General features: G+C 34.0%; 1 protein-coding gene across 2 annotated transcripts in view; it reads left to right on the top strand.

The window, feature by feature from the left end:
• The window catches only part of LOC149770139 (sodium- and chloride-dependent glycine transporter 2-like), an 83,173-nt gene that overhangs the window by 6,641 nt on the left and 53,906 nt on the right, over window positions 1–22,626 (top strand). For both annotated transcript variants that reach the window (XM_089949328.1, XM_089949330.1), the window contains exons 2-4: window positions 9,560–9,783; window positions 19,053–19,184; window positions 21,390–21,530. In XM_089949328.1, the coding sequence (XP_089805454.1) occupies window positions 9,576–9,783; window positions 19,053–19,184; window positions 21,390–21,530 (481 nt within the window). In that variant the 5' untranslated portion in view covers window positions 9,560–9,575. The remainder of the gene's footprint in view (window positions 1–9,559; window positions 9,784–19,052; window positions 19,185–21,389; window positions 21,531–22,626) is intronic.

The raw sequence follows: 22,626 nt of genomic DNA, 5'->3' as shown, positions 1-22,626 counted from the left end.
CAAATAAACACACTCTCAAGAAAAAAGTGTATATTGAAGGTAATTGCTTAGGTATTTATCGCAAAATATGTTTTGATTGATACATTCAGCTATCTGTTAAGAAATAAGAGAAGAGAAAAGACAAGACAAGAAAAAAGACAACCAGTTAATTCAGATTGCATGTGTTTAGATAATGCTCTTGTTAAGTTTAAGTTTAACTCAAGGTTGCTAATTTTGCTGTCTTTTGCCAGAAGAGAAAAGTGACTTCTTATCTTTTTTTATGCCCCAGATGGTTTCTGTAATGTTGCAACTGTACATGAGGACTTTGGCAGTTTTGACTGATTGTTAACTTTGAAGCTTCATTGGGTATCCAGGCCTTTTTCCTTGTGATATTAGGACTTGTATTATCAATCATTTTCTTTCATCTTGTGTAACAACAATTGAGCCAGTTTTGATTTTACTTGGTAGGAATATTCCTTCGAGCAATTATTTCACCTTAACCATATCTGGAATTGTATCTGTCAACATGATGTCTCCCATAACAACAAGTTATAAATCCTTATTTTAGTGTCAGTAATAGCATACCTATCAGTATTATTATAATTTACGCTTATACCTGTCTGCATGGAAAGACCTCATCCATGTTAGATGCACCATCTGCATGTTCTAGAGATGTTTTAGAACACATGCATTGGCCTAGTCTGATCTACATCTTCAGCCCTTGCTGTATAGATCATACTCATTCATTTGTGGATCGGCATTGTGTCAACAGATAGATGAAGAGACTGTGAAGAGAAAATGCCATTAATTGGAATGGTTTCGTACCAGGAGTTGTCATTAATTTTTTCTAGTTAAATTAATAACCTCTAGTCAATTTTTATCAAATTTTAAATTGATAAAATTAATGTTGCTAATTTTCATTCTGCATTGTCGCATGATGAGCCACCATTTTTCTTCCAGAGTAAGGCAGTGGGACATTGTATTTATAATAATAGTCAATTTGGTTCTCAAAAATGAACCAATTACAATATTTTCACAAAATAAAGGGGTCCAAACATTATTGTGATTACTTTTGATAATACAATAAAGTGGTCATGACACAGAATATACGTCATGGTTTTTAATAGATTCAGGCCCCATTAATTGTAGCAACAAGATATTAAAACCTAATTTAAGCTCCTCCAGAGAATCTGATTCAATTTGGTCAAGTGTGGTTCTAGGGGACATGCTGCACCAGACTTTTATCTGGGTTTATATCTGTAGAAGCAGTTTGACTGCCATGGCAAAAGTATAGCAAAGCTAGTTTTAATTTTATCTAAATTGTTGAGCTTGTTCTGATCAAACTTGTTCCTGAGGATATGCTGAAAATTGTTAATATGGTAGCATCTCTAAGACAAAAGGTACAGTACCACTACCATAGAAACATTTAAAAACTATTCTCTACTTCATTTCCAGGTTTGATCAAACTTGGTATAATGTTCCTGAGGACATGTGACACCAAAATTATAACCAGGAGGCTGCCTAATTGTGCAGCAATGATTAAAAGCATGGTTTAAGACCCGTTTCCAGCTTCTTTTCCAGAACAGCATATTCAATGATTATTATGCTTGGTTGAATGTGCCATACCATTCTCATTGACATTTATTTTATTCATGCCATATCGAATTTGATCCATTTTTAGTGTACATGTGTCTTACAGTTCTAACCTTTCTCATGGTTACCTGTCAAGCTCCATGGTCCTGGCCTATTGTGTGCATGGGGTCAATAAACAGTACACTTACAGTTTTCATAATTACTTATGGACCTGTTGACACCATTTTTCATACATTTCACCATTCTTCCAATCAATCTAAAGTTTGGAAGGAAGGAAATGATTTGTTAAAAAACTGAAATTGACCTGTTCTTTGAAATAATCATGATGTTAGGTCCAAACGATGTTCAGATGTTCAGATTAGAATTAAAAGGTGGCACCTCTTAATTTAGTTGCCAAAGTCACTCATAATTTTGTTCTTTTCAGTGCTCCAAAAGTAGTTATGTCATACATTCAATAAATTCCATTATTGACAAATCTAATAACAAAATAGTAATGTCACACATTTGACAAAAATTCCTTTATTGACTAATAACAACAACATTTGTATGTGGCAGAGAATGAAGAGAGATAGGGTTGCTATTTTTGTTTAGGGAATGAAGAGAGATAGGGTTGCTATTTTTGAGCGGATCTGAGAAGAAAAAGTGTACATTAGGTAAAATTAAGGCTCAGGTGAATATTGATGATCAGATGGGGTGCTAGAATATTTTCAAGTTCAAAATTGGTCTGAAAACAAACCCAGCTGTTGTGTATTTTCATTTTAATTGGTAAGCATACATCATGGACTTTTAAAAGATAATGTACATCTGTAACTTATGCCTTTAAAGAAGAAAATGCTTGTAAATGCTGGGCCCAGTACTGCATCATATCAAACACAAAATGAGAATAGTGTATCACAGAAGGATCATCTACCATAATCCAACATAATATGGTGTTGCCACCTTCTGTTTACAATGGTGATGTCATCAAATCTTTTATTCCAGCTTTTGATTGAAATTTGTTGACCCATGGATGTCAACTGATCAACATCTAATTTGTATGAATTTGAAAAATTGCCGGTTTTCTTGGTTTGAGGGAGGCATTATATGGCTCATATTGTGATGAAGCATCTATATTATCTAGATTTTACGGCACACAACAATATTTAGGACCAGTTTCTTACAAGATGATTTGGTACATGCGACTTTTTATATATAACGTCTGCATTAGAACTTTAAACATAATTTTAGTGTAACGGTTTACTGAGAATTAAAAGATTTATTGAAAGAAAATGGAGGCATTCCCATCCATCTGCTGGAATGGCCTCATCACCTCTGGTCTCTGGTTTCACTATCCTTGTAACTTAAATGGACAGAAAAGTTCTGATTTATGCATAGGTTCATCAGAAGACTGTGCGTTCTTGCATGTGTACATTGCTCTCATGTTACAGTGTACCAGATAGATAGCTGATGAATCCACCCATAATCCAATGGCAGGGTTGGATCCAGTTTTTACTTATAGAAAATACTGAATCATTTCAGATGACTAATTGACCACTGTTCCAAATAGTAATATGTGTCTGTGAAGGGTTTCATGCACAGAGTACATCATTCACTCAGTGTATCCCCTAGTGGTGCAAGAGTGAGAGTCAAAAATCTCCTGGGGGTCAGACTGAGTAAAACCAAACTTTGGTATCAAAACTGGGGGTCAAATTAAATATTTGGGGGTCTCTGAAGCACAAATGAGGGTAAAGGGAAACACTGTCACTTGATTCCATTGCTGTTATTCACATTGGTGAATGAGTTTGATAAACATCTGATTAATTTGCACTGTAGAAAGGGGGCACTATATATAGAGAAACATTTACATTCATTTTTTTTAATTCAGATATGTAACTAACATTGGCCTCGGGATTTGTTCTTACTTTTTATCATTAGGGACTCAAACCATGATCACAGATTTTGAGTGGGTGAGGGAAAGTTGGTGGTCACGGAAATAGAATGTATGTGTTATTATACTGATACAGTTTGTAAGCATACTGGAGAAACTGGTTCATAAACAAGGTCCTTTGCAAGTAGGTGTCTGCCAGTGCATGATTCTTTGTGCAAAGATTTTTTGGGTGTCTTTCAGTTGATAATGGCCTCCTGTAACAGTTAGAAACATAGCCATACATTTCATAATTCCAAATTGTACCTGGGGCCCCGAGTGGTCTAAAGCACTCTCCGTTATGGATCATTGCCATCTCACCTCTTTCTGCGTGGGTTCGAGTCTCGGATTCAGCCAGTGTGAATATGTGAGAAAGCTTGCCAGTAGCTTTTCGTGGGTTGGTGGTTCTTTCCGGGGTATTCCTAGGTTCTTCCTCCACCATTAATACTGGCCACCATGTATAGCCTATTGCATGCTGAAAAATGGTGTTAAACCCTATAACAATGACAACAACAACAAATTGTACCCTGACTGCTCAAATTTGTTTTTAGGATGGTCGCCTGTGAACTGATGGTTGTTGTTGGGTTTAACGCCATTTTCCAGCACAAGATAGGATTCACATGGCAGCCAGTATAAGTGGTGGAGGAAGAACCCAGGAAAACCCTGGAAAGAACTACACACCCACGAGAATCTACTGGCAAGCTTTCTCATATACCCACATTGCCCCGAACCTGAGACGTGACCCCACACAGACAGAGGTGAGTGATCCATAGCAGTGAGCACTTTAGACCACTCTGCCACTTTGGGCTCCTTGTGAAATGTTGGACTATTTGACTTGTGAAAGATGTTTACATTGCTAAGCGGTCAAGAAGTCTAAAATCATTTTAATTTGCATGATTGTTTTTCTGATTATTAAAATTGTGTTCAAAATATATGTACTGTATATATACACTTACAAATTGGAACCAACTGCAAACAACATAGACGCTGATCTGCAGTCACATAATGCACAAGTAGGTCAGGGTCTGTGTTATTGTTCTACTGATTACTTCCAACATACTGCACATATCCAGATATGCCAGTGCATTTTGTTAAGACAGATCTTAATCTATGCAGCTTGCATGTTGGTGGGACATTTAGATGAGTATATATGGTATTTAAGATGCGAGATAGTTTCACCCACATCATTTCGCATCCAGTCACTCCCGCAGTTCAGGGTGCTTCATACACCATGATTAAAAATGAGATCTTGTCAATGAGGTCATAATGTAATGACCATGTCATCTTGAGCTGCTTAGTAACAGCTTATTGTACAAAGTTGGAATTGTATCTCTGTCAACAGGATGTCTCCCATAACAACAAGTTATAAATCCTTATTTTAGTGTCAGTAATAGCTTACCTATCAGTATTATTATTACGCCTATACCTTAATTATGATCTTGAAGAAGAAGAAAAAAGATTTTCGATGAGTAATCATGCAAAACCTAACTAGTGATCTCAGGTTACTTAGTTGTAACTAGCAATCTCAGGTTACTTTCAGGACAGTAATAAAGATGAAATAGATGTACAGGTGTCCTTTTATTGTGCTAAATTGTAATGTCTGTTAAAGCACACACACACTTCAATAATTCAAGGTTGCACATTTTAGATATGTGTTTTATGTTTGAATAGAAGCTACATTTTTGGAATCGCAGTCAACCTGTCTATAGAGAGCAAGTAAGGGACTATTAGTTATTGCCATTGTGAATGTGCATTCTTCATATTGAGTCGAAATGTTAAAAAAGTTAATAGTTAACCTGCTGAGGTGTCAGTGGGTATGATATTGTACTTTTCATTCAGGAAGATATTATATAAGGAATGCACAGATTTCTCTGCTGATATGATACTGATAGAAAACTTTGACAGACAGACGTAAGTAATACAGAGTTTGAAATTAGAGAATGATTTACACAAATGAATACCAATCTAAATGTTCAGTTTAATTTAATTGCTTGTCACAGTTGGTGCAAGAGTACTAGAAAATGGCTGCCCTATATAATTTTCGGTTCTGGATAGCCATTACACATTTTTAAAAGTACATGTATTCTATTTGTGATTCACCTCAGTGTCTGAAAATCTGTTTTCAAACTAATCAAGTTCAATTTATTGCTGAATTATGAATTTTCTCCCTTTTTTTGCTTAGAAATGTAAACTGTTACATCATTGGCACAAAAGGGAAAATTTCCAGACATAAAGTACATTTTTAAAAAGCCAATGAAAAAACAACAATTAAGGTTGGAATATTAACCAAGGAACATTGTACCCATATTCAAGAGGCCCCAAGTGGCTGCAACGTTTGAAGTACCTGCCTTAGCACATCATTGCATTTTAGGTTGGGGAGCTAATTGCTGAGTGACCTTTAACACAATAACCCCTGGAGGTTTTTGTCATTTTCGCCTGAAATTCGAGTAGAAACACATTTTGAAAGCTATTTCTGAGTACATCCTAATACATCAACTTGCAGGTGATTTTCCAATAACCTAATACTTAGTTGTGATACAAATGTCCTTTTCCCTTGACTGTTTGGCTCACGCGTGAGCAGAAGGGTAAAAGTTGGAATTTTTTTGTTTGTTGGCTTAATGGACCCATTATTTTTGTATCAAGACCACTCCATTCCAAATGCCCATCTTCTCCTACATTTTGCAAAGGTTCATCTGTCTGTCTGCTGTTCATAGTGGTCTGTCTTAAATCTGAGACCAAAAAGTCTAAAATCCGGACACAAAATTGGATTCCGACCACGGGCGCATTTTGGGTGGACAAAATTTCTCAGGAAATGGTTAATGGTCAATCACCTTACAAAACACATGCCAATGAATGTGCAAGAGTTTGTTGGCTTAATTGAAATCAACACCAACTATTTGATGGCCTGAGGTCTTCATTTTGCCTTGGGCTATATGATGGCCTTCTACAGTTTTGTATTTTGCATACGGTTAAAATTTTAAAGAAAGGAATTTCCCCAGGTGTCCTCCTTAGTTATACTGGCGATTTAAAAAAGACCTTGTATATCTTAGGTATTGTGTATATCTTAGATATTGTTTGAAGAACCTTTAATTGCCTTTATTTTGGTGTATGATTGATGGGTGTAATATGGATTATAGAGTATACAGCTCGGACTGCTAGCTCCACTTGGTCATTTTCACTTCCTGAACTTCAAAGGTAAATTGTAAAAAAAAGAGCTGATAACTTTTTTTACATTTTATGTATTTGGTAATTCTTCCATTGCACTTGCAGAAGCTGGTATTGTCTAGTTGGCCAAAATTCATTTTCCCTATTTTAATAGGTGCTAAAGATAGTGTACTTTAGACTAATTCAGGCCGAATTTTTTGCACAAGGGAGCAGTCATTATAGTTTGCAGTGTGCTTTGATCATGTATAATTTCCATAAGTACAATATCCAAAGATGTCAGCCACATTACATTAAACTTGCACATAGGTATGCCAACATTCTCTCCACTATGCATGTTTCAAATGCAAACAACTTCACCTTACATACATCACTCTCTTAAAAGTACATAATAACTGGTGAGCTGGTGAGTGCCCCTTATTGAGCATGTAGGTATTATTATTATATGAGTTAATTTTGATTGTATGGCAGAAAAATTTAAGTTGCAAGCATCAAAACAGTCCTTTTGAATAATTCTCCCGTATTCCCCCCTCCCCCAACAGAACAATATTTATTAGTGTCAAAGTCTCACACAAGCCCAGCTCCCCCCATGATGAAAAGTTTTTAAAATGCCTGTTACATAATTTTTTCAACATAGCCAATGTTATGCTGAAAGACAGGAACATGAAACTTGCCAGATTTATTCCTGAGATGCCACCAATAAATTTGACAGTTTGAAAAGGGATGGAACAAATGTGGTTCATGGAAGTCAAAGGTTAAAAGATTTGCTTATTATTTGATACGGAAGAAAGCAAATTTGCTTGGTCATCATTTATTGTTTAATTTCGTTGCAAATAAATGAAAAAATACATTTTCACTATATATTTCTTTTGCATTATTTAACAGTTTTAAATTTAAGTTGACTATTCCTTTATTCGAAGACTTCTAATTTCCCCATAATTAAGGTCACTGCTCACACAAACTAGCCTCATAGCAAATTATGTAAGCAAGAGCAACATAAGCATAAGTAGCTTATTTTCATGGATAATATCAATTTTAATGTACCATTTTGTTCAGAACATCACACACAATGACATGAGCCTCAGACAAATAATTGCATACATTTTCATATTTGTAGTAAGAGGCACTCTACAGTTTTGTATTTTGCATAGGGTTAAAATTTTAAAGAAAACAAATTTCCCTGGGTGTCCTCATTAGTTATACTGGCGATTTAAAAAAGACCTTGTATATCTTAGGTATAATTCAAAGAACATTTAATTTCCTTTATTTTGGTGTATGATTGATGGGTGTAATATGGGTTAAATAGTGGTTAAGACCATTATTATTCTGTTGTGCTATTACAAAACACAGACACACACACACACACACACACACACACACAAGATAATGATTTTTAATAGATGAGGCATATGTTCATCAATAGCACATGGTAAAGCAATGACAACTCCATGTTGTTTTTGTGCTAATAAACACAATCAATACATGGCACTTGCACTGCCTTGGACTACTGCATCCAGATTTTTGTAAAATTTGCCATAAGGATTTTTTGTATTAATCACATATTTAAAACATTATTGCCAATATCTTGGTGAGGAAATGGAGGCTAAGTGTCTTTTCCAAGGTAGCCAGCTGAGGCTGGCCTTGAACCTGTGAACTTTGGATTGTGAGTCAGATGCTGTGGCAACTACCTACTTTGCTGTCAGTTAAGCATTTAATTTATGTCCTCAGTACTGGAAATGAATTTAAAAGAGGAAACAAAAGGTAATTTGATAAGACTGTTAATACTGGAAATGAATTTAAAAGAGGAAACAAAAGGTAATTTGACAAGACTGTTAGTACTGGAAATGAATTTAAAAGAGGAAACAAAAGGTAATTTAATAAGACTGTTAGTACTGGAAATGAATTTAAAAAGAGGAAACAAAAGGTAATTTGACAAGACTGTTAGTACTGGAAATGAATTTAAAAGAGGAAACAAAAGGTAATTTGACAAGACTGTTAGTACTGGAAATGAATTTAAAAGAGGAAACAAAAGGCAGTTTGATAAAACTGTTTGTTGTCATTAGTAGTCATTAACTAATATTTTTATTGATCAATTATCATCATATATTGCTTTATATATATTGAGAAAATATTTGTGTTGCAGAAAATCATACAAAAAGATGGTTTCTTAATAACAGTTGCATATTTCATGATGATTTTGAAATTTCCACACAATGACATTGTACAGTATTAAAGGGACAGTGCATGTATTGAGCTTTAATTTACAGAATTTGATCACCAATTTATCATATTATATTGAAGCTGAGGCTGAACAAATATGGAACTTTACAAATATTGATGGTGTCAGCTAATAATGCATAATATATTGACTCACCTTTGTGCTTACATGATTTTTATACGAGTTATTGCTCCTATTAACTTAGCAGCAGCATGCAGAGTAGGACAGTTTGTGGATGCAGCTACTCTTTTTTTTGTGTGTGGTTTACTGTTTGGTTTGGTAATGTTATGGTCATAGTTATTAGATGTTTGTACTGATAAGTCACTATACTCTATCGTCAGAAGATTTGTGTTACCTCTATCTCCGATGGTCATAAGCCAGAAGTTAGTGGATAGCCCATTGACTGTCTTCCCTTGCCCACTGTGTGCCTCTCTGTTAGCTAAAGTTTGTTATCACTATTCCAGCTTTTTTGTGCAACTAAATTTATTTCCAGCTAAACTGCTTGGAAGATTACCATTCAATTTTCCACATATTCATCCCAGGGTCTACTTGGTCCTGAATGAAAATGGTGCTCTTTGTAATAGGGGTAGGTGTTTTATTTGAGAAAGTTGAGAGTAGATATTCATTTGAGCGGATTTTTCAGCATTCCTCTTGTTCTTTTAGTTTTAAGAGAGTTTAATGTTCATCCTGATTTTTCTTTGCAGATAATCTCCTGCAAACATGCCTGCCAACAAAGATGAATTACATTTAACAGTTGATAAAAAGATAAATGGTAACAGTGACAGTTCCTCTTGCACATCTGGAGAAGAAAATGAAGAACGAGGAAATTGGTCCCGGAAAATGGACTTTATCCTCTCTTGCCTGAGCTATGCTGTTGGGCTTGGAAATGTCTGGCGCTTTCCTTATGTGTGTTATCGTAATGGAGCAGGTGAAGTATATTTAAAAAATGGAATTTTGCAACATACGCTTTTTTTTCAGTAAAGATGGCTTCATCTCTATCCATTCACCTAATTTTCCATGTGGCATTAACTTTTGTGAACACAGCTGTATCCAGTTATTGATAGACTGCCACGAGATTAGGTTTATATTTAGGTCATCACATGAAGATGATCAAATAAAATTGTTTTGCTTTTCCAATATTTAGTTTACTTGACCAGGTTAAGGTGAACTTATGGTATTACCCCACATCAGTTGTGCATGGTCTGTTGTCCATTTTTAATTAACCTGTCTCTTAATGGTCATAATATATAATACTGTTGTCTACAAGCAAACTCAAAATTCAGCCTGGTCATGACATTCTGAAAATCTGGAATTGTTTTTTTTTTAAATTGTTTTATGGTTGGAATTTTTTTGTAGGCAGCTGGCCAAGAACAGCATTAGTCTTGAAACTGGAAACAAAGCAGATTTTAGCTCTACTTTTCATAGTGTAATGTTTTAGGCTCTTTGAAACAGTAACAAGGAAAGAGTGCAGACAACAAGGTTTGTAAAATTTAACAAATAATTTAATTCCCTTGAAAAACAGGTAAAAATGAGAAAAAGAACTTATGGTTTTACAAATCAATCCAAAAATAATCCAAGAATTAAAAAATAAAAGTCCTAGAAATAAAAGGGCCGAAATGAATCTGAGTTGGAGTCCTGATTAAAAAATCCAAGATGGAGGATAATGACGTATGCTGTGGTCAGTGTTGTCCTGATGTGTCCAACAGTTCCTTGTTGAACCACAGAAAATAATATTCCAGTTTTGAATTCCCAATTTTATTTTCCATAAATGTCTTTGTCCAATAATTCTGTATGAATACTTAAATATTTCCAGGAAAAAGAATTAATAATTCCATAAAACAGAATTTCAACTTACACTGGTCACAACAAAACACCTTGAAGTGTCAAAGTTTATATAGCCCAGCTCACTAAATTCACTATAGAAAAGAGTTATACGCATATTTAATATGCAATGAAAGGATTCCCATACGAGGGTCACATGATCATGTTTCTGAAAGAAGATAAAAGCTTTACTTGCCTAACATCACTTACTCCCATTATGACCTCAATTTCACTTTATGAATCTACACTAAGGAAGAATAAAAATAAAATAAAAAAAGTTGATTACTTCATCTCTTACTGATTCTGAGTCAAGGTCAGACCAGAAAGGTTTATGGAATGGCCTCTTGTCTGTCATCCTTCATCCAACTATCCATTGATACCTGTTTGTTATCGGTATTCCTCCTGCCACACAGGTGGCCTAGTGGTTAGAGCGTCTGACTCAGATTCAGGAGGCCACCACAACAGTCATCTTATAATCTCGATATGCCGCTCCTAAATTGATGATAATATCAAGTTTAGTTCTTCACTAAAAGATTTCTTGCCATGTCTGCTTGGTTCTGAATAGAAATAATGTTTATCTGACCTCCATTATGGCCACCATGGCAGCCATTTTGAAAAGATCAAGAGTACTTATTCAAAGTACTCCTCCCACTTTACTTTGAACACTGAAGAACGTTCAGAATGAAAGTTGTTGCAAAAGGGTCTTTTGAACCAGTTTCATTGAGAAGGTTATGTTTACTCTTTAGATAATTTGACATTGTGCCTGTACTTCAACTTAGTGATCTGTTCTTTTGAACAGTAAGATGGATTTTACCTTCTGTTTTCTACTATTTTTAACTTCTGTAAAATATTCACAAAGTTTATATCACTTATTTTTGTCAGCCACTTTCACTTTATCAGTGTTGCAAACTTTTTATCCACATGCTTCATTCATGTAAACCAAATAATGATGAAGTTCAAAGACTAATGTGATATGTGCTGAATTTGTTCCATTTTACCTGTTGGTTTAGGACTTGGTTGGTTGGTTGGTTGGTTGACAATATCACTTTGAGTTGGATACTTGGGAGTTAAGTAGCTTTCCCAATAACACATCTAGGCATCACACCCCATTTGTTCTAGACAGGTATCAACTACATGACCTTGGTTTATGAGTCCAACTCTATGCAAACTGGGCTGTCTTGACTTCTAGAGTTTAAGTTCCTTTTTCTAAACCTCTGATTTGATAAGTGGGGAAAATGAAGTGTTGTAAGATTCACTTTGTTCATTGTCCATTATCCATATTTACATCCATGTGACTGTCCTTGCTGTTTCAACTGTGGTCATATTTCAATATACTAAATTACAGCATTTTGCATGAATCTGTGACATACATCCAACTTGTATTGTAACAGTTGTGACTTAATTTCCAGGATTTATTCAATGTTGCTTAAAAAATAATGTGTATCTGCAAAGGCACAACTTCAGAAAAAAATTCATCACTTGCCAGTAAGTTTGCTATTAGAGTACATTTTGGGATGAGTGTCAGTTCCCACAACATGGTCTTATGTTACGTGTTTAGGCTTGAATAAACAGTAACACAACAAAGAGTGAAAACCACAAGCTTTGAAAACTATAATAATTTATTTCCCTGGAAATATCCTATAAAAATGAAAAAATATGAACTTATGGTTTTAAGAATCAAATCCAAAAATAATCCAAGAAAAATCCAAGAATAAAATTTTAGTAGCCCTAATGATTTCAAGTTCGAGTCCTGATGAAGAATCCAAGATGGAAGATGATGATGTATGCTGTAACATGTAGTGTTGAAGTCTACAGTTCCTTGTAGAAACAAGAAATATCACTCCGGTTTTGGAAATCTGAATAAATTTTCCAGGAAAAAAAAAGAATTAATCCTTTTGAATCCAAGTAATTTGAAATAGCTCCAAACAGCACATCTCTCCAAAACAAAGGTTATATCATATTCTAAAACTCAAAAAGAGTATCACGTGATCATGTTCCAGAACCTCATCAAAATTATTTACTTGTTAAACTTCACATACATCTTGCGTGGCCCTAATGAAAACCAATCATTTTACTCTAAGAAATAAAATTAAAAAATTGTTTACATCATGACCTCGACAACAACCAATCAATTTAAAATAAAAATAGAAATTATTTACGTGGTTGCTACTAATTTTGAATCAAGGTCAGGATCTAGGTCAACACCTGTTCTTTACTAATATGAACAGTCAAGGTCAAACTATTTTCTGGAAAAAGTATCATCAATAGTGAATAAATTTACATTACAACAGCATGTAATGAAAGATAAAATTAAAATTAAAACTGACAAACAAACAATTAAATTGATATTAGATATAATTAAATCAAATATACATAACACTTCCCCCCATAAAGAATAAGAAAGATTTATGCATAAAGCTTTCTTTTTACCGCAGACTAATTATATATGAGGTTAAAAAGAACACACAGTATACATGAAATAATACATTGTTATACACGGGGAAAGTGCATCTGCTATTAAATTATATTTTCCCTTGATGTATACTTCATGCCAAGATTATATTATTGTAACAACAAACTCCACCTTAGTAGTCTTTGAATTTTTTCTTCATCTTGCGGGTGAAAGTAAGGGGGTTGTGGTCACTTAACATAATAATCGAAGAAGGAGATGAACTTAGGTAAACCTCAAAATGTTGTAATGCCAATATCAAAGCCAAACATTACTTCTCAATTTTTGATAGTATCCTGCCATACCTAAAAATTGCATCAGTTGCTTTTTATTAACAGGCACAGGAGATTTAGAGATAGCCTTGACCTTAGCATATATAGGTTTAGAGATAGCCTTGACCTTAGCATCTGTTGGTTTAATTTTTCCATGTCCCACGATATGACCTAGAAAAGTTACACTAGCACGACAGAACTCAACTTTTAGATAAATTGTCAAACATACATCTGTGAGTCTGTCAAAAAATTTCCGAAATGTTGCTAAATGTATTTTTCCAGGAGTCATTGTAGATGATGACATCATTGATGTAAGCATCACAATTGTCTAGACCAGAGGTAATCATAATCATGAGACGTTGAAATGTACTTGGCAACCCTTTCATCCCAAATGACAAAAGATCCTTTTCTACCAAATAATGAACCAAATATTTCTTATTTCCTGTTTTGTTAACTCATTCGGTCCCAGAGGTTTTTGTCGTTTTTGCCTGAAATGTGCGTAGGAATGAGATTTGGGGTGCTATTTCTGAATACATCATAATACAGCGGTTTTCAACGGATTATCCATGAGAATAATGCCTAGTTGTATTAGAAACATCAATTTCCATTGGTTATTTTGCTTGCGCATGAGCAGAAGGGTAAAAGTTGGAGTTCTTTTTTTTTTTTTTCTTTGCTTAATAGACCCATCATTTTCGTATGGAGACCGCAATTTATTCCAAATGCCCACCTCATCCTAGTTTTTGCAAAGGTTCAACTGTCTGTGTGCAGTTAAGACCGGTATGCCTTAGATCTGAGGCCAAAAAGTCTAAAATCCGGACACAAAATCGCATTCCGATCTCGAGCGAATTTTGGGTGGAAAAAAAATGGGTCCAAAAAATGAGCTTTTTCTAACTGTATTTTGTAGTGCAACTAGAACTTCCAGATTATTTGATATCATTTTAGAGCTATATCTGTCTGCTATTTTTTTAATACCATCCACGTTGGTCTATCTTAAATGGCCTTGATGCTGCAGGGCTTTGAAGTAGGGTACAGCCTCATCACGCCTACAGACGAGATCGGGGCCGAATCGGTTAAGGAAGCCTTTACCTCAGAAAGATTGTATTTTCAGGCAAGTTGAATCAGTTCATCTTTTTTGAAAAGATCTAATTGTTCCTGTGTAGGATTTGAAAGAATATTTCCACTTTTGATGACATTTTAGAAAAAGCTTGCTGATTTTACTAAGATTTCAAAACTCGGGAATTCAAATTTCAGAAAACAATGTTTTCTGATATATTGTATCTAAAATTCAAAATTATCCTTAGGATGAGCTACCCAATTCTTATTTTACGTGTTTAGGCTCGAATAAACAGTAACACAAGAAAGAGCAAAAACAACAAGCTTTAAAAAATATAATAATTTATTTCCCTGGAAATATTCTGTAAAATTGAAAAAAATATGAACGTATGGTTTTAAGAATCAAATCCAAGAATAATCTTTGAATAAAATTATAGTAGCCCTAATAATAAAATGTTCTAATGATTTCAAGTTTGAGCCCTAATGAAGAATCCACGATGGAAGACGGTGATGTATGCTGTAATGTGTAGTGTTGAAGTCAATAGTTCATTGTAGAAACAAGAAATATTACTCCAGTTTTGGAAATCTAAATACATTTTTATAAAAGATGTCTCTGTTCAACAATTTCATATGAGCACATATTTTCCAGGAAGAATTTTTTTTAATCCTTTTGATTCCAAGTAATTTGAAATAACTTCCAGTGTAAGAGCCCAACTACTGACAATATCTCTCCAAAACAAAGGTTATATTGTATTCTAAAATGCAAAAAGGGGGTCATGTGATCATGTTCCAGAACCTTGTCAAAATTATTTACTTGTTAAAGATCACCTACACCCAGTGTGGCCATAATGAAAACCAATAGTTTTTACTTTAAGAAATAAAATAATAATAAAAATTGTTTACTTCTTAAATAAGTAGTCCCATCTTGACTTCAACAACCAATCATTTAAAAATAAAAATAGAACTTATTTACGTGGTTGCTCTTAATTTGGATTTGAAATCAGGGTCAGGATCTAGGTCAACACCTGGTGTTTACAAAAATAAACAGTCAAGGTTAAACTATTTTCTGGAAAAAGTATCATCTCTAGTGAATAAATTTACAATAGCATGTAATGAAAAATAAGTTTTTTAAAAACTGACAATTAAATTAAAATACAAATATATGAGATCAGATATAATTAAATCAAATATACAAAACAATGGTCTGCTGACTGACTTTCCTGGTTTTATTAAACAATTCTTACAAATGTTCATTTTTTAAGAGCTCATGCTGGCAATAATCCACTTTCTTGTTTATCCTACTTGCTCATCTAAATCATAGATTAAACTCGTTGATCAAGTTATTTCGATTAGTCACAGTGTACAAGCTTTTGAGATGAATCACAATGTTCAACCTGTTTCACAGTGCTCAAGTTATTTAGATTAATCACAGTGTTCAGGCTATTTATATTAATCTCAGTGTTCAAGCTATTTCTCAGTGTTCAAGCCATTTAGATTTATCTCAGTGTTCAAGCTATTTAGGTTAATCTCAGTGTTCAAGCTATTTATAACAATATCAGTATTCAAACTATTTAGATTAATCTCAGTGTTCAAGCTATTTAGATTAATCACAGTGTTCAAGCTATTTATATTAATCTCAGTGTTCACGCTGTTTAAGGTTAATCTCAGTGTTCAAGATATTTATAACAATTTCAGTATTCAGACTATTTAGATTAATCATGGTGTTCAAACTATTTAGATTAATCACAGTGTTCAAGCTATTTATATTAATCAGTGTTCAGACTATTTAGATTAATCAGTGTTCAAACTATTTATATTAATCTGTTCAAACTATTTAGATTAATCAGTGTTCAAACTATTTAGATTAATCAGTGTTCAAACTATTTAGATTAATCAGTGTTCATGCTATTTATAACAATTTCAGTAGTCAAACTGTTTAGATTAATCACAGTGTTCAAGCTATTTAGATTAATCAGTGTTAAATCTATTAAGATTAATCACAGTGTTCAAGGTATTTAGATTAATCTCAATGTTCAAGCTATTTAGATTAATCATTGTTCAAGTTATTTAAATTAATCACAGTGTACAAGCTACTTAGATTAATCAGTGTTAAATCTATTAAGATTAATCACAGTGTTCAAGGTATTTAGATTAATCTCAGTGTTCAAGCTATTTAGATTAATTCCTTTGTTCAAGCTATTTAGATTAATCTCAGTGTTCAAGCTATTTAGATTAATTCCTTTGTTCAAGCTATTTAGATTATTCTCAGTGTTCAAGCTGTTTAGATTAATCTCAGTGTTCAAGCTATTTAGATTAATTCCTTTGTTCAAGCTATTTAGATTAATCAGTGTTCAAGGTATTTAGATTAATCTCAGTGTTCAAGCCATTTAGATTGATCACAGTGTACAAGCTATTTAGATTAATCACGGTGTTTAAGCTATTGAGGCTAATCACATTGTTCAAGCTATCTATTTTAATCTCAGTGTTCAAGCTATTTAGATTACTCTCAAGCTATTCCTCAGTGTTCAAACTGTTAAGTTTGAACAATGTTCAAGCTATTTATTTTAATCTCAATATTCAAGTTATTTAGATTAATTACAGTGTTCAAGCTATTGAGACTAATCAGTGTTCGAGCTATTTAGGTTAATCTCAGTGTTCATACTATTAGATTAATTACAGTGTTCAAGCAATGTAAATTAATCACATTGTTCAAGCTATTTTGGCTAATCTCTGCCCAAGCTATTTAGTCTAATCCCATTCTTCAAGCTATTTAGGTTAATCTCAGTGTTTAAGCTAGTTTGGCTAATCTGTGTGTCCAAGCTATTTAGTCGAATAACATTGTTCAATCTATTTAGGCTATTCACATTGTTCAAGCTATTTAGGCTAATCACATTGTTCAATCTGTTTAGACTAATCACATTGTTCATGCTATTTAGGCTTGTAACATTGTTCATGCTATTTGGGCTAATCACATTGTTCATGCTATTTAGGCTTGTCACATTGTTCAAGCTATTTGGGCTAATCACATTGTTCATACTATTTAGGCTTGTCACATTGTTCAAGCTATTTGGGCTAATCACATTGTTCATGCTATTTAGGCTTGTCACATTGTTCAAGCTATTTGGGCTAATCACATTGTTCATGCTATTTAGGCTTGTAACATTGTTCATGCTATTTGGGCTAATCACATTGTTCATGCTATTTAGGCTTGTCACATTGTTCAAGCTATTTGGGCTAATCACATTGTTCATGCTATTTAGGCTTGTCACATTGTTCAAGCTATTTGGGCTAATCACATTGTTCATACTATTTAGGCTTGTCACATTGTTCAAGCTATTTGGGCTAATCACATTGTTCATGCTATTTAGGCTTGTCACATTGTTCAAGCTATTTGGGCTAATCACATTGTTCATGCTATTTAGGCTTGTAACATTGTTCAAGCTATTTGGGCTAATCACGTTGTTCAAACTATTTAGGCTAATCACATTGTTCAAGCTATTTAGGTTAATCTCAGTGTTCATGCTAGTAGATTAATTACAGTGTTCAAGCTATTTAGACTAATCACATTGTTTAAGCTATTGAGGCTAATCACATTGTTCAAACTATTTAGGCTAATCCCAGTGTTCAAGCTATTTTGGCTAATCTCTGTGTCCAAGCTATTTAGTCTAATCCCATTGTTCAAGCTATTTAGGCTAATCTCAGTGTTCAAGCTAGTTTGGCTAATCACTTAGACTTGTCACATTGTTCAATCTATTTAGGCTAATCTCAGTGTTCATGCTATTTAGGCTAATCACTTAGACTTGTCACATTGTTCAAGCTATTTGGGCTAATCACGTTGTTCATGCTATTTAGACTGATCACATTGTTCATGCTATTTAGAGTAATCACATTGTTCAAGCTATTTGGGCTAATCACATTGTTCAACCTATTTAGGCTAATCACATTGTTCATGCTATTTAGATTAAGCTCAGTGTTAAATATATTTAGATTCCAGCTATATAAGAAGGCAAGCTGACAAAAATGGCATCTCTTGTCTAATCAGGATGTGAAACACAATTCATTAGATCAGCTTTAAGTTCAGTTTTAATACAGTATATAGTGCAGTTTAAAGTGTCTTACGAACTATGGAATTGGTAAATAACTTTATAAATGACTTAATGGAATGGATAAATTAGTCTTTTAGGAATAGGTGTCCTTTATATATAAAGCAGAATTGATTAGATGGGACCCGTAAATGTTGTACTTCAGGCTCTATGTTAAAACTGAAATTTTTGCCAGGGTGGGGGTGCAGTTCCTACCTGTATTTTAAAAACAAGAGGGATTGTTCTAATTAGTGAAGAATTTTCATGTAGAAATAAATATAGTTAAAAAATAATGTGTGATTTTTGTGTATTTGATTGATATTTCAGGACAGTTTTAAAACAAAATGTGAATCCTGCCTTCATACATAACCTTGTCCTTTTTGACCTGGTTTGCCATGTATGGAAGTTTCCATTAAGGAATATTATAGGGCTTTAGTGTGTATGATATCTATTTCAGCTGTTATGGCCTTTTTATTATTATGACAATACTCTTTTTAACAATACAAGTTTTTTTGTGCAGGTGCTTTCCTCATTCCTTATGTGGTTATGCTGTTTATAACTGGAATTCCTCTTGTGTACTTGGAACTTTCCTTTGGACAGTTTGGCAGCTCTGGGGTCGTCTCTATATGGAAAGCATCACCTTTATTTCAAGGTAAGTAAATTTTTTTAGATTAACAACTTGTACGAAAATTAAGATGGCTTTAAATTGTTTGATGCTGCAGCCAATAAAATGTAATTCATTTCACATCACATTTTAGCTTTAAAAAGAAAGCACATTGTTGGATGTAATTTGTGATTAATTGCGTTATATATTGTTCAGTTTATGTGACAATTTGATCATGCATTATTTGCTAGTATTAAATATTTGTTTGACTACCTTGGAAGAAATGTGAAATCATCGGCTTCACTTTTGCCCATACCAGCTGAGGTCAACTGCCTTTGGGATATCAATGGTAAAGACACTTAGCTCATATTTCGTTTGTATGATATTGCCAAAAATGTACTGAAAGTTCTATTAGAAAACAAACCAACATCAGCTGACATTAATACATCATACCTGATGTTGTGGCAAATATTTGAATATAGTGAACTGATTATGGTCACAGTCAGCTGCTTCAGGAGAGTACTCAAACCATTGGATAATGATTGATTTTGTTCGATAGAATAACAGTCATTGGACTGTTTAAGGCTATCTTTTGTTAGAGACCACCTGTCTTAACAGGTTGCAACATTTCATTGTATATGGATGGGCTCTTAAGATGGGTTCCCAGGCTTTTTTTCTGAGGTGGTTGGAGTTGGGGTCTAAGCTCATTGTTTGTTGTTGAGGTAATGTTTAATTGATACTACAATCATTAGGAATACATTTTAGAGATCGAAAATTCTTCATGATTTTGAAATATTTAAAATTGGGATTTTGGCCCATTACGTTTTTATCAAGGTTTTTTGTTTTGATCCTTGAGGAATAATAAAAAACATGTCTTTACTGTATTACTCTAGGTTTGTTATTATTTACAAAGCTGTTTTTAGGGTAGTCAGGATAGCTTATTTGGTACAGCATCATACCTTTAATCAGAGGGTCACAGGTTATCTGCCTCGGTGTCCTTTGGAACGACACTTACCTACCATTTTCTCTGCATAATATAGTCAGTGAAGTATTGAAAGTACTGTTAAAATGCAAGCAACGTCTGTTTGCAGAAGTCATCACTATTCTCCTAAATTACTTGGGAGAATACCATGAAATTTCATATATGCTCAGCCTGTGTTCCTGTTGTTCCCAAATGAAAATGATATTGCTTTGACATCCAATATGGCCACTATGGTGACCATTTTTAAATTCCTGTTATCATTATTCTTGAATGTATGGTCAATTATACTGAGGGTTTTTGCCACAAGACTTAAAATGATGTTTTGTTGGTCTTACATGAAAATGCTGCCAATCTTGCATCCAATATTGCTGCCACATTGGTTAAAAAATAGTTTTATAACTCAAGGTCTCCATCATTTATGGTTACCGAACCTTGTATATGTATTGCACTTGATGTAAAGAAAAACCCTTTCAGTTTTGGGGTTAAAACACCAATTATTGTGTCAAAAGGAAAATGGTCATTGTCATGGGAATTTTTTTAAGAAAATACAGATGACTTAGGTATAATATAAGTTTTGCATCACATACCAGAACCTGGGGCCCTGAGTGTCCAAGTGGTCAGAAGTGCTTACCATTATGGATCACTGCCATTTTACTTCTGTCTGCATACTATTAGGTTAAAGTCTAGGATTCCGCCAATGTGGGTATGTGAGAAAGCTTGACAGTAGCTTCTCTTGGGTCAGTGGTTCTTTCCAGGGTTTTCCTGGATTCTTCCTCCACCATGTATACTGGCTGCCATGTATAGCCTATCTTGTGCTGAAAAAATGGTGTTAAACCCTACAGCAACATACCAGAAACAAACTTTATGGATGTCTTGCGTTTTGGGTCAAGAAGAAGCCTGTTGATTTTGAGATCATAAAAGCAAGGTTAAGTTCACTGTGAATAAAAGAAGAAACAAGATTCCAATTTAATAAAACTAACCTGGACCAGACCAGGACCAAACTCTGTGGATGACTTGCATCTTGGGTAGGTCAATGGTCATGGTCATTTTGAGTAAAAGAAAGCTCTGATTATAACTTTAAGTTACTTATAAAGAGATCATTATTAAACATGCGGTGGCTTATATTCCATTTTCAGGTACTGTTTTTTTTATATCTGTGGTAGCATCTTTGGTCCCATCTGTTTCATGCCAGAAGGAAACCTCATGTATAACTAGTTTCATTTGCAGACTACCTTGATAACAGGATTTCTGTTTATGTATTTGTTTTTCAGGTGTGGGCTGGGCCATGTTCATTGTGTCAGTATTGATTGCCATCTACTATAACATGATCATTGCTTACACTCTGTACTACCTGTTTGCGTCCTTCCAAGCTGTGTTACCTTGGAGCTTCTGTGGAGATTGGAGTACAGAAGGTAAACAAAATATAAGAGAGCTGAATTCAGTATTAAACTTTGCCAAATAATTTTGAGACATTTTCTGTTATAAAGTTCATTTTAGGATAAAGGAATCACAGTGGTTCAGTGGTTAGCATACAGGGCTAGCAACTGAAAGATTGAGGGTTCAAGGCCTACTGTTAGAATAGCCTGGCACTAAATAACCTATTTATGTTGCTGTGCCTTAAATTGCTCAGACCATACCAATTTGGAAAGAAGATTAAATATCATCTATAATGAAATATACAAATGTTAACATTCTGAGAATTTAAAATAAAATGTTAGTCTATGGTAGAGCAAGTGGAACATAGTATTCTGTACAATTCTTGTTGGCATAAATACTTCCTAATAAAAATCTTAACTTAGCTTTCACTTTAGATGATACAAATTGTTCAGAGTACAATGTTCCAATTTCATAATGCTTCTTTCATGAACCAAGGAAGTGATATGAATTTAAAAAAACCACCTTTTTTCTTGGGAATGTTGCAGCATCTTGCATATAAGTTGGATCCAACCGTAAACAACATTGTGATCTGTTGAATGCATTATGCATTGGGAGATCAGAATCTATCTTGTTTGTTTTACTGATTGTTCCAAACAAACCGCATAAACCCAGATCAGCTGTTACAGTATGTGATGTTAGATCTGTGACTTTGTAGTTTTCCATCTGGATGTGACTTGTGAGTAAATTTTGTTACTGGTTACAAGTGAAATAAATTGACTTTGTAATGGTAGAACATATAACCAAATTAATTGGGTATGTGACTTGTGTTATAAGAAGGTACTAATACACTGAAGAGATTTACAATGTGTGACTATCATAATAGCAGATGAAGTGGCCTCTCTCCCCATTGCAAACACATTCGAGAATGTGCAATGTGAAAATTTAGAAGCTATACCACTAGTTCTTATAGTCTTCTTTATCTTGTGGTGTTTTTTTGTACATGTTCCATTTCATACAAGAAAGAAGAAAGAATCATGAATGTTAACAAGTTCATCAGATCATTTGCTGGTTAATGATAGTTACAGACCTGCCACCTTGAGTGGAATGAAAATCAGGATTCCTGGGTAAAAA

The sequence above is a fragment of the Sinohyriopsis cumingii genome, unplaced genomic scaffold (genome assembly GCF_028554795.1).
Source record: "Sinohyriopsis cumingii isolate HCF-2022 unplaced genomic scaffold, ASM2855479v2 utg002626l, whole genome shotgun sequence".
NCBI lineage: Eukaryota > Metazoa > Mollusca > Bivalvia > Unionida > Unionidae > Sinohyriopsis > Sinohyriopsis cumingii.
Note: the sequence above shows the minus strand (reverse complement) of the source record. Positions and strands in the feature narration are given on the sequence as shown.